Source organism: Nelumbo nucifera, chromosome 1 (genome assembly GCF_055504915.1).
Source record: "Nelumbo nucifera cultivar China Antique chromosome 1, China Antique-T2T, whole genome shotgun sequence".
Taxonomy (NCBI): Eukaryota; Viridiplantae; Streptophyta; class Magnoliopsida; order Proteales; family Nelumbonaceae; genus Nelumbo; species Nelumbo nucifera.
The window spans coordinates 134,164,915-134,176,937 of NC_142649.1; the positions used below are offsets into that span (position 1 = coordinate 134,164,915).

A 12,023-nucleotide genomic window follows, 5' to 3' on the forward strand; every position below is an offset into this window, starting at 1 on the left:
GTTTTAATTCCCAAAATCCATGTGAGTAGAGAGTGCAGCACTATTCCTTGCAGCCGAGGGAGAGGTCCTCTCTTGCCGGGCAGTGCTTGATCATTATGGGTTGAGAGGTTGAGTGTAAGGCCATTTAGGATGATACCTGATGGGCTAATCTTGCATCTGCCCACAGTCCCTGGGTTTTTATAAAATGGCTTGGCCCAGGGACCACTTAGTGTAAGTGTTGGGCCCATAGGGTCCATGTGATGGGCTCAGGGGGTTCACTGGGCTTTCCAGTGAATTCGGCTAGGCCTTGTAACAGAGGTTGGGCCGAACCCATGTGGCTGGTGTGTAGATCAATGCTTGGGTCTCACGCCATACAAAGAAGCCCAACTAGGCAGCAGTTTAGAAGACTATTGAGCACTAAATACATATTGGGCCTAAAGCCCATTTCGATCTGGGCTGATCTGATCAGTCACTTAAGAGGGCGGATCTGAGATTAGGTTAAGCCCAAAAGCTGATCTAATCTGCAGATAAGACTAAGAAGAGTCCTAATCCAAATACAGATTTGGATAAGGGCAACTCTTGATATGATTAGGAGGTTTTCTTGATCATTAAGAAAGAGGAGGAAAACCCTAATTCGACTTACTTGAATTCGAACCCTAGGAGTTTGAGCAAACAACTCTGCATTCTTGAGATACGATCTTAGATAACCCTATAGAAGAGAATAGCAGTTCGCCATCTTCTTCTCTAGCATTCTCCTTTAGCAGCCGCCGCCACCCTTTTCTGCCAATTCGAGTTCTCAGTTAGAGAAGATCAAGAAAAGTTCTTGATTGTTCGTGTGGTGCTCACAGTCTTCCATCGAGTTCTTCAGAAGAGCCTGGTTCGTGGGACGAACACTGCTGGTTCAGCTCCATCATCATTGTGTCATCTTCAGTGGGAGCTGATCTTAGGATCTTCTTTGGGCGTGAACACCAACTTTGGGAGATGCTGCTTCTCTGGATCATATATAATCACTTCCTTGTCTTTTGGTTCAAATCTGGTTTGGTTTGGTTCAAGTAGGATCCTTGAATTTTGATTCTAAAATCAGGGAATACGATTCCCAGTTGGAAGGTAGGAAATTTTTGAAATTCGCCCACCCATTCCGCAACAGTTTTGGCGTCCATACGATGGATCCTACCATTCCTTTCAATTTCTTCAAGCATTCTCATGCAGCCCTAGATCAGCCTACTGCATGAAGAAGTAAAGGGTTGATCGATCTGCTATAGATTGCCCAGTTCTTGGAGTTTTTGGTGGGATCTAGACATCAAGAAGGTGATCTACTGTTCGGCATCAAAATCAGGAAGAACTGGAGTACAGGGAAGAGTCCCTGAAAAGTTGGACTCTTTGTTTTTTATCTGATCTTGGGCGCCCAGGTATTGTTAGTTTTCTTTTGATTTTCTAAAGAGGGCGGTTTGGTTTCTGAATTTTTCTAGGCCTCCCGGAGTGATCGATTCACTTTTCTCTCTGTTGGGAGGCGTGGGGAGGAGAGATTTCCCTCCATCTAGGGTTTTCTTCTTCCGGAAGGATTGGTTTCTATGTATGTGGTATTAAATTATTTTTTGAAGGTCTCCAATCTTTTTTTTTTCTTACTGTTGAACTGCTTGAAGTAAAATGGAGAGTTGGAATACTGAGATGAAATCTACCGGTACTATGGGACTGGGTGTTGGAGGTAGTAGTGATATTTTTGGGTTTGGGATCATTAGTACAGTAAAACTTGATGGTACAAATTATTTGGAGTGGACACAATCAGCTAAGATGGCTATTGGTGCCCGTGGAAAATTAGGGTATCTCACTAGGAAGGAGAAGAAACCTGATACAGACTCTTCCCGATGGGTGCAAGAGAATTACATGGTAATGTCTTGGCTGTGTAATTCTATGTTACCTCATATTGCAAAAAATTTCCTATGGGCTAATACTGCTAAGGAGATTTGGGATGGAGTGACTGAAACCTACTCTCAGAAGCAAAATGAAGCCAGAGCCTATCAATTAAGAAATCAGGTGATAAGTATGAAACGGGGAGAAAAACCTCTTGTTGTGTATTTCTCCATGCTGAAAACCCTATGGCGGGAAATAGATCACTTAGAAACTGTGGTATGGGAAAGTGTAAATGATGCAGCGACTTATCACAAACTGGTAGAGAGGAATAGGGTTTTTGAGTTCTTGGCAGAGCTGAACCCTGAATTTGACATTGCTAGGTAGCATATTCTTTCTAAGGAGGGTGTGACACTCTCTCAAACCTATGCTTTTGTCTCTGGAGAGGAGAGTAGGAGGAATGTAATGCTGAGACAGCTTGGGATTGACCAATCGGCTATAGTTGGTATAACAAAACCTAAGCCGAATGGAGACAGGGGGAGTAATGATACTAGAAGGGAAGATAAGAAAGACTTGGTGTGTGATTATTGCAAGAAGCCTAAGCATACCAGGGACACTTGTTGGAAGCTTCATCCAAATCTTATGCCTGCTCGGATAAGAAACAAGAAAGGAAATGCAAATGTAGCCACTACAGGAGACTCTTCAGCCCCTCTCTCCCAAACTGATTGGGAATCCATTGCAGTAACAGCAATGAGAACAGAATTGGAGAGGTTTGGACAGCTTATGAGTAAGAAAGATTCACCCAGCACTAGCCTTCCAGATGGACAGTAGAATGCAGGAGCCAACTACACCACTTCCTTTGCACATATAGGCAGTTCATATGCAACTGCGAATCTTGCATCCACTTCAGGTAAGGAGGGACCTCCCTGGATTATAGACTCAGGAGCATCTGAACATATGACTAATGCCCCTACCATTTTCAGTTCCTATCAGTTGTGCTCTGGTAGAGACGAAGTCTCTACAGCAGATGGTTCACATATGCTCATTGCTGGGAAGGGGACAGTTAGAGTGACCAATGATATAACTCTATCCTCTGGGAAGGGGAAGCTATTGAGAGAATACTTACATATCTGAAAAAACACCCTGGCAGAGGCATTCTTTTTTCAAATCATGAGAATCTGAAGCTAGAATCCTATACAGATGCAAGCTGGGCAGGATGCTTAAATGACATGAGGTCTACATCAGGAGTGTGTACCTTTGTAGGTGGAAACTTGATCTCCTGGAAGAGTAAGAAGCAAACGGTTGTGGCAAGGTCAAGTGCAGAGGCTGAGTACAGATCCATGGCTCATGGTGTCTCAGAACTTCTTTGGGTTAGATCTCTTTTGAGTGAGATTGGGGTGAAAGCAGAAGAACCTATGATGTTATACTGTGACAATCAGGCTACAATCAATATTGCCCACAATCCAATTCAGCATGATAAGACAAAACACATTCAAGTTGACAGACACTTTATAAGAGAAAGGGTAACAACCGGAGAAGTTTGTTTGCCTTATGTCTCTTCAGAGTTGCAGCTGGCTGATGTTCTCTCTAAAGGGGTGACAAGGAACAAGCTTGAACATGATCTACGCAAGTTGGGAATGTGTGACATTTACTCCCAACTTGAGGGGGAGTGTTGAAGATTAATTAGTTTTATGATGTTTTTCTGAGTAGATGTTTTATGTTAGTTGTTAGATAGGAGGTGGGGACCACAGTAGTTATGTGAGTCCAAATTTTATTATGTTTTTTGAGTGTTATATATGTTGTTTTATGTTTTGCCACCCTATAAGGGCATAGTTGTCTTTGTACTGTTCTATTATTTTAGTATAAATAATAAGTGAAGGGGGCGGCCAGATTATTGCTCTCTTTTCTTTCAACTTCTCTTCTTCTCCTTCTCTCTTCCTTTTCTCCTTTTTTTTTTGATGAATAAAAATAAACAAATCTCTTCCTTCTCTTCTTTCTTTCATATTTTTTTAATTCAGCAGATTTCTACTGGAACAAGACCCTCAAAGGCTGAAAAAGACAAATGGCCAAGACAGTAGTGACAAAGCAAGATCTGGCTTTATTACAAGGACTCTCATAATGACCCACAAAACTTGTGTATTACTTGACTTGAAAACAGCAACATCATCCAATATATAGAGATCATCAACCACGTGTCCCTTACCAATCACTCTCCCAGAAGTCATATCTTGGAAAACACAAGAATCAGGAAGAAAAAATGTTACACTACAATCCAATGACTTGGTAATACAACTAATAGATAAAGGGTTAGTGGGAAATTTAGGAACATGGTAGACTATAGGTGAACGCCATTTTGTAAGGATGTGCAAAAGCTTATTCACTTCCATGCCATTTGAGAATGGTTTACTTCTTTGTTTGGGTGCGGGTAGACTCCCCCCTTTGAATGTGCAAAGCTTATTCACTTCCATGCCCAACTGCCCAACAAAAAGGGCCAAGATCATGTGGAGATGTGTTAGGGCAGCAGTATGTTGGACTGTTTGGGAGGAGAGAAATTCACGAATTTTTTTAGATAAAGAGAGAAGCTTGGAAGTAATATTGGAGATTATTCACATTAGGGCGACACATTGGTTGAAAACTTTGGAATTGTTTGCAGATTTCTCAGTTGATGAAATGTTAAGGAATTGGAAGGAAATTGCAGAATCAGCTTCAGCTAAGAAAGCATCAAGTCCTTGTTGGACCCCTCCACCTCACGGCCTTATCAAACTGAACTTTGATGGAAGTAGTTTGGGCAACCCAGGGCCCTCTGGAATAGGGGAAGTGATAAGAGATGAGAAAGGGAATCTGTTAGCTATGTATTCTGGTCCAATTGGGATGGGAGATTCCTTAAGGGCTGAGATACTAGGAGCTATTGAAGGGGTACAAAGGGTCAAGGACATGCATATTAATAAATTGATTATAGAAGGTGATTCTGAAATTGTAGTGAACTGGTTAAAAGAGGACAACTCCAAGCTTTGGAACTACAGCAATGAAAAGAGGAAATTTAAGTGGCTGACTAAGGACATTGAAGTCAGTTGTACATGGACAAAGAGAAGTGCAAACTCATTGGCAGATGGTTTAGCTAGGCAAGGGGTGAACAGAAACTCAATTTTTTTGGGCTGTTTTGTAATTGATTTACGGTTTGGCTATACATTGATGTATTAGGGAGTTAAGATTTTTTAGCTCCTTAGCTATGTAATTTCTCAATCTTTAATAAAATTCACTGTTATTGATAAAAAAACACCATTTTGTAAGGATATAGTACTCTGGCCAGCAATGGTAGTGTGAGAACCATCAGCTAGCCTAACTTTGTCCTGACCAAAGTAAACGATATGCTGAAAATAAACTTGGCGTACCAGTCATGAGGTTGGTCACCTCAAAATCAATGATCTAAGGGTTGGGAGATGAAGTAGACAACTAAACACATGGAATGTAGAGGCCTGGTTACCTGAAGTGGACACATGTGAGGTAGGAGTGACAAAGGACTCTTCAAGATGTCAGAAAGTCCTACCATACTCTTCCAACTAATTACGTAAGGAATTTAGCATCCCCTCCCTGTAGTTAGAGCCTGTAAAGATACTCTCCTGAGATGAGTCACCAGAAACTTGCATTGGCTGAACTAGATTTCTTTCCATACTATTGTGGTTGCTTCTTCTGGAAGGAATGGAAGTTCTTTGACTTGCCCACAAGGTCCCAACATATTTCTTTGGTATGTTGAGTTCTACCACAATGAGAACATCTCAACTTATCTTTATCAACAGCTTCAATCCTCTTCATAGCATCACTACCCTTCTTCCGCCACTCCCTTTGGCCAAGAGACCGACTTGCTACCCCCCTCTGGAGGATTCATGGCTAACCTCCTACTCTCCTCAGATTGAACTAAGGAGTGCACTTCCTGAATTGATGGGAGCTCCTTACTCCCTAATATCTTAACTCGAATGGGCTCATAACTAGGATTAAGACCAACCAAGAAAGCAAACATCTGCTGTTGATTTACAAGTCTCTTATAATCCTTTGCATCTTATTCATTTTTCCAGTCAACAGACAGATAATAATCAGGTTCCTTCCACATGGAATTGAGAGAAGAATAATATGATAAACTTTTCTCCCCCCTGTTTGCAAGTGGATGACTCTACGTGAAGCTGGCATATACGAGCATAGTGCCTTTGCTCAGAAAAAGTAGCCTTAGCTTGGTCCCAAATCTCCATTGCCATATCAGCCCACACGAAGTTCTTCCTCAGACTAGGGTGAATAAAGGTCACTAGCCAAGACATGATCAAGTAGTTGTCTTGGTCCCACTTATCACGAACCAAACCAGCCGCCTCCTTAAGTTGAGGAACATCACCAGACAAATACCCAAGCTAACCTCTTGAGCCCATATATAATTTCACACTTTTTGCCCACTCCAAATAATTTAGTTCATCAAGGACAATGATAGCAACAGGAAAACCCCAACTCTCACTGCCTGAACTAGTCATATTTTGGTTCCCAGTAACTTCTGAGACAACTGAATCTTCAGTAGACATTGTCTTTACATAAAACCTAGAAAAACCACAAATCCAGACTTGTTTATCCATTAACAGCACCTACAAGTGGCTAGAAGACACAAAACCTAGAAAAACCTTCAAACACCACCAGTCCAAAAAAGGAAAGAGAGAACACCTCCAGCCGACCCTCACAGTCTGTACGCTGCAAAACAACAGATGTGCAGGGGAAAGAGAACTCCTCAAGCCCCAAAACACCACAATACAGATTGTCAGGTCTGAATTTGGTGTGAGATCCACAAAACAGGGCACAACACACAGCCGAATGGATCTCAAACCTCAACAACAAAAGAACACTGAAGAAACTCCTCAAACTCAAAAACTCATCATACAAAGGGAGAAAACAGCCAAAACAATAACCCTTTTGGTTCTAACCAAAAGGAAAAGAAGAATAACAGAAAACACTTACTTGATCAGTTCTCTTTCAGATTTCGAAATTTCAGTCAAGTCTAGAGGAAACCTGAGTGGGAGGAAAGGAAAAAAAAAGATCCAATCTTCAACTTCTATCAATCCTGCTCTGATACCATCTAGGACAGCAGAGAAGAAGAAAGAATATTTACTGGAAAAGTGTCAGTGGCAGCTGCCTCACTAAGAATATATGTAAACCAGCTTCTAATATAAGCTAACAGAGCAGTCTTTTGGTTGCAACTTAACAAAGAAAAGATAAATAATAACAGTGCAATACGAGCCTAATAGCAGTCCTAACAACACAACCCAACCAAAACCACACATGTTGACCCATTTGAATACTTGAACCCATGTGAATACATCCTTATTAAAAAAACAGACTGAGAAGATATGTGAACCAACTTCTTTCACATAGTTGCCTACCAAAAAAAAAAAGAAAACCTTCCTTCATGTCTTGACCCAAATGGATAACCATAACCCAACCCTTTTTAATTGACCCAATGGGCTGCTCAACCCATTTGAATAATTAAATTTATAAGAATGCATCCTTATTAAAAAGATAAAGAATGAGAAGATATGTAAACCAACCCTTTATGTCTTGACCCAAATGGATAACCATAACCCAACCCTTTTAATTGACTCAATGGGCTGTTCAACCCATATTCCACCCACATCTTAAATGAATGGGTATGGGTGGGTTGTCAGTGGATAGATTGACTCAAATGGATAACCATAACCCAACCCTTTTAATTGACTCAATGGGCTGTTCAACCCATATTCCACCCACATCTTAAATGAATGGGTATGGGTGGGTTGTCAGTGGATAGATTGGGTCAGAAATAGCCACCCCTGGATTGGAGGGTTATAATGTAACTGAAATCAGATTGTAAAGTTAGGTAGCAGGGGTTAGCCTAACATCTTTGATAATGTAATTTCTGTACACGATATTCTTTTATCCATATGAATAAGTTTCATGGTTACTGATCCAAAAAAAATGGAAACAATATATCGAAGGGAGTCATTGATACCAGACACATGACATAGACCAAGAAATAATAAGATGGATGATATGCCATAAGTGGATTAGATTAAGGTGGCGGGCAACATAAATTTGTCATTGGAACAGGTTAGAGATGATTAAAGAATACTGGCATTTGTAGCTCATCTCTCACCCATCTACCTAATAAGGAGCAAAGGAGTACAGAAGAATGTAGCTTTACACCATACATATAGAACCACATTACCACAATTAACAAGAAAATGTCAATGGCATACCGGCGACATTCCTGACAACCACTTTGTAACTACTGCAATATCTTGACGCCACTCATATTCACATTGCCAGCAGCTGCCATCTCGTACCAGATTGACAGGCCCCTGAATTTGAAAAATTAAATAAATTAAGCTGAGAGAATAAACAAATTAAAAAATCAAGAAAAGAAAGAATCCATTAACATGCCAGAATGAGAGCTTGGATAGAGTGAATTTCTCTTTTCTTTTCCTTTTTCTGTATACATGTAAGGATTAATTACTATGTTAAGATAGGCTAAAAGTTCAGTAAAATAAGGATTGAGAAATAAAACTATATTCTAAAGTTAAAATTAAGTGGAGCATCAGGAACTGTAAAACATGATTTATATACTTAAAATTGAAATAAGTTGAACCAGCATTAAAACCATAAAAAACAATAAATGAACAAGGTGATTTTGTAAAGATGAAAAGAAAGAGCAACCTTGACTTACTTGAGAGGGCTGAGTCCAGATAGTTATCCTCCCATGAAAATTGGCAATTAGTAAAGCACGAGGGCAAGAAGCTGGGGACCATTCAATAAACTGAACCGAATCGCGTGGAGAATCTGCCAAATGTAACCCATGCAACTAATAACGATATCAAAGCCCATTCTGGAAGCAAAAGTAGTATGGTACAGGAAAAAATAAGTAAATAAATATAAGTACTGCACCTTATACCATGGTGTAGAAGCTGATACCGGTTTCACAAAGGAAGAGAGGAAGCTCCTCTGACAGATTTGCAGAGTTTAGAATGATACACGCAAAAAGAGAGATAATAGGTAGAGTGCCCTCTATCTACTCAACCCATTTGGAATAATATGTATACTAGCGGAGGGGCCCTACTTCGCAGGGGTTGGAATGGAACCGTCGATCCATCGACCCGTTGACCCAGTCCTTGGCCAAAAATCGTTGAATCGGTCAATGACCCATTGACCTAAACAGTCGAACCATTGACCCGTTGATCTGTTCAATGGTTTTTGGCTATTTTTTATTTTTTTAATCGGCCATCCAGGCAACCGGTTCCGTTTTATCCTAATCTCGGTCCATAGCCAAAAATCGTTGAATCGGTCAACAACCCATTGACCCGAGCGGTGAAACCATTGACCCGTTTAATGGTTTTTGGTCGTTTTTTTATTTTTTTAATTTCTATTATCAGAGCGGGCCATCCGCTTGAACTGAATAGTCGAACCGTTGACCCGAAAACTGGTGGCCATAACGGTTCTGTTTTCAGGTTGTATAAGTCACACGCTCAAATGACATAACACGTATAGTAATGCTTAATGGACCTCACACACTCAATTTTTTGCATGTAATTTTTGTTCTTAAAATGGGTCGTCCGTTTTTTTTTATTTTTTTAATTGGAAACTGTCCAAGCAACCAGTTCCGTTTTACCCCAATCCTAGTCCTTGGCCAAACCATTGAATTGGTCAATGACCCATTGACCTGAGTGGTCGAACCATCAACCCATTGACCCGTTTTTTTTGGCTTTTCTTTTATTTTTTTAATTTTTGTTGTCAGAACGGGTCGTCCGTTCGAATCGAACGGTCAAATCGTCGACCCAAAAACCAGTGACCGGAACGGTTCCATTTTTGGGTCGTATGAGTCACACGCTCAAATGACATAACATGTACAATACTGCTCAATGGACCTCACACACTCAATTTTTTGCTTGTAAGTTTTGTTGTCAGAACGGATTGTCCGTTCGAACTGGACGATCAAACCGCCAACCTAAAAACCGGTGGCCAAAACGGTTACGTAAACTTTTGCTTATAATTTTTTGTTGTCAGAACGGGCCGTCCGTTCGAACCGAACGGTCGAGCCATTGATCCAAAAACCGGTGGCCAAAACGGTTCCGTTTTGGGGTCGTATGAGTCACACGCTCAAATGACATAACAACACATATGATACTACTTAATGGACCTCACAAACTCAATTTTTTGCCTATAATTTTTGTTGACAGAACAGACTATCCATTCAAACCGGATGATCGAACCGTCGACCCGAAAATCGGTGGCCATAATGGTTTTGTAATTTTTTGCTTGTAATTTTTGTTGTCAGAACGGACCCTCCGTTCAAACCGAACGGTCGAACCGTCGGTTGTCAAAACATTATTAATAACATTTATCAATAATAGTAAGTAATTATACTATTTAACTAAATAATCATTAATGATAGTTTTAATAATATTATTTAGTAATTTTTAATATAACAGTAATTATTAAATTTATGAAGAGGATTTATTAACAATATTCATTAAATTAATAATTACCAAAATTAAATTAAATTAACAGTATTTATTAGTAATAGTCAGTAATTATAGTATTTTATTAAATAATCAATAACAATACTTTTAATAACATTTTTAAATATTTTGAATATAACAATAATTACTATATTTATTAACAGTATTTATAATTTTAATTTAAAGTAAAATTTAAGTAAATATCTATTTATTAACAATATTTATAATAACAGTAATTATTAATTATAATCACTAATTATATATTTATTAAATTACTGTAATAATCAGTAATTATTATTACAGTAATTAATTAGTAATTATTGTTATTAATTAGTAATTAATTAGGTACTGTAATAATCAGTAATTATATAATTACACTATTAATTACTGTAATAATTAGTAATTATTGTTATTAATTAGTAATTACTGTTATTAATTAGTAATTACTGTTATTAATTAATAATTAATTAGTAATTATTTACTGTTATTAATTAGTAATTATTTACTGTAATTAATTATTGGAAATGGGTGCATGTTATTACACTATTAATTACTGTAATTAATTAATAATTATTGTTATTAGTTAGTAATTAATTAGTATTACTGTTATTAATTAATAATTAATTAGTAATTAATTACTGGAAATGGGTGCTCGCACGTGGGATCTACTCGCACGAGTAGATTCCATTTCCTGAGTGCAGAGAGCACCCATTCCGTAATAAGTATATATATAGATATCGTATTATAACTAAGGCTCTTTTGAGAAAGAAACACTAACTTGTGGAATAAAAATCTTGATTGGATAAGATTTCATTCATTCTCTTGCTCATGCAATGCAGATTTACAACTGTTCATAACCAACCAGTGCATGCCTGCATGGTTGTTTTTCTTGGTAATCTGTTGTACACTTACTGTAAGTCATATGACGGGTTCCTGTTTGTCTGTGCATGATGAAAAAGGAAAAACACACACACACACACAAAGAAATACAAAACAAGATACTATGACCTTGCAATCTGGATTTATATAGCAGCAACTATTTAATTGGAATGCAAGGAGAATAAGAAATGAAAGCAAACCTATAACAGCTACAACAATATCACAAGCAACTGCTGTATATTCCCATTGATACACAACTTACAAAATAGTACCATTGTCTGGTTACCTACAGTATCTGGTCTCACTGGGCTTATCTATTCAAGATGGAGCTGGTGCTTCCAGAGGACATTGGTGCTTTGATGTTGTCATGGCCAGTCAACCCTTCTAGCAAGAGGGGTACCATCCTGTCAAGGTCCTATTTGTGATATGCTGATCCATCTGTTGGAGTGGAATGAAAGAATCTTTACAGGGAAAGCTGAACCTAAGGAATACTTGATAGGCAAAATGGAGAAATTCTTTAAAAGATGGGCTTGTATCCAGAAGTTCTCCTCCATCAAACAGTCTCATTTCTCCTCTCATTGGGAGAGGATTCTTTTTTACCCAAATTTCATTAGCTAACCTTTGGTTGTAAGGATAATGTCCATAATTTTTTGGGAATATGGATAGATGCTTTTGTACTGCTTTTTGAGGGAAGCTCTCCCTTGCTTTCAGAAATACAACTTTTATTAAAAAAAAGTACCATTTGGCCATGTGATGACAATCCAATAGATAATATGTAGCTCAGACTCTAAATCATAG

The 12,023-nt window shown here is 38.7% G+C and overlaps 1 protein-coding gene across 4 annotated transcripts in view; it reads right to left on the minus strand.

The window, feature by feature from the left end:
- SFR6 (sensitive to freezing 6) overlaps window positions 1-12,023 on the minus strand; it is a 51,012-nt gene that overhangs the window by 32,640 nt on the left and 6,349 nt on the right. For all 4 annotated transcript variants that reach the window (XM_010243688.3, XM_010243687.3, XM_088894346.1 and 1 more), the window contains exons 4-5: window positions 8,558-8,670; window positions 8,091-8,192 (exon numbers count right to left, since the gene is read on the minus strand). In XM_010243688.3, the coding sequence (XP_010241990.1) occupies window positions 8,091-8,192; window positions 8,558-8,670 (215 nt within the window). The remainder of the gene's footprint in view (window positions 1-8,090; window positions 8,193-8,557; window positions 8,671-12,023) is intronic.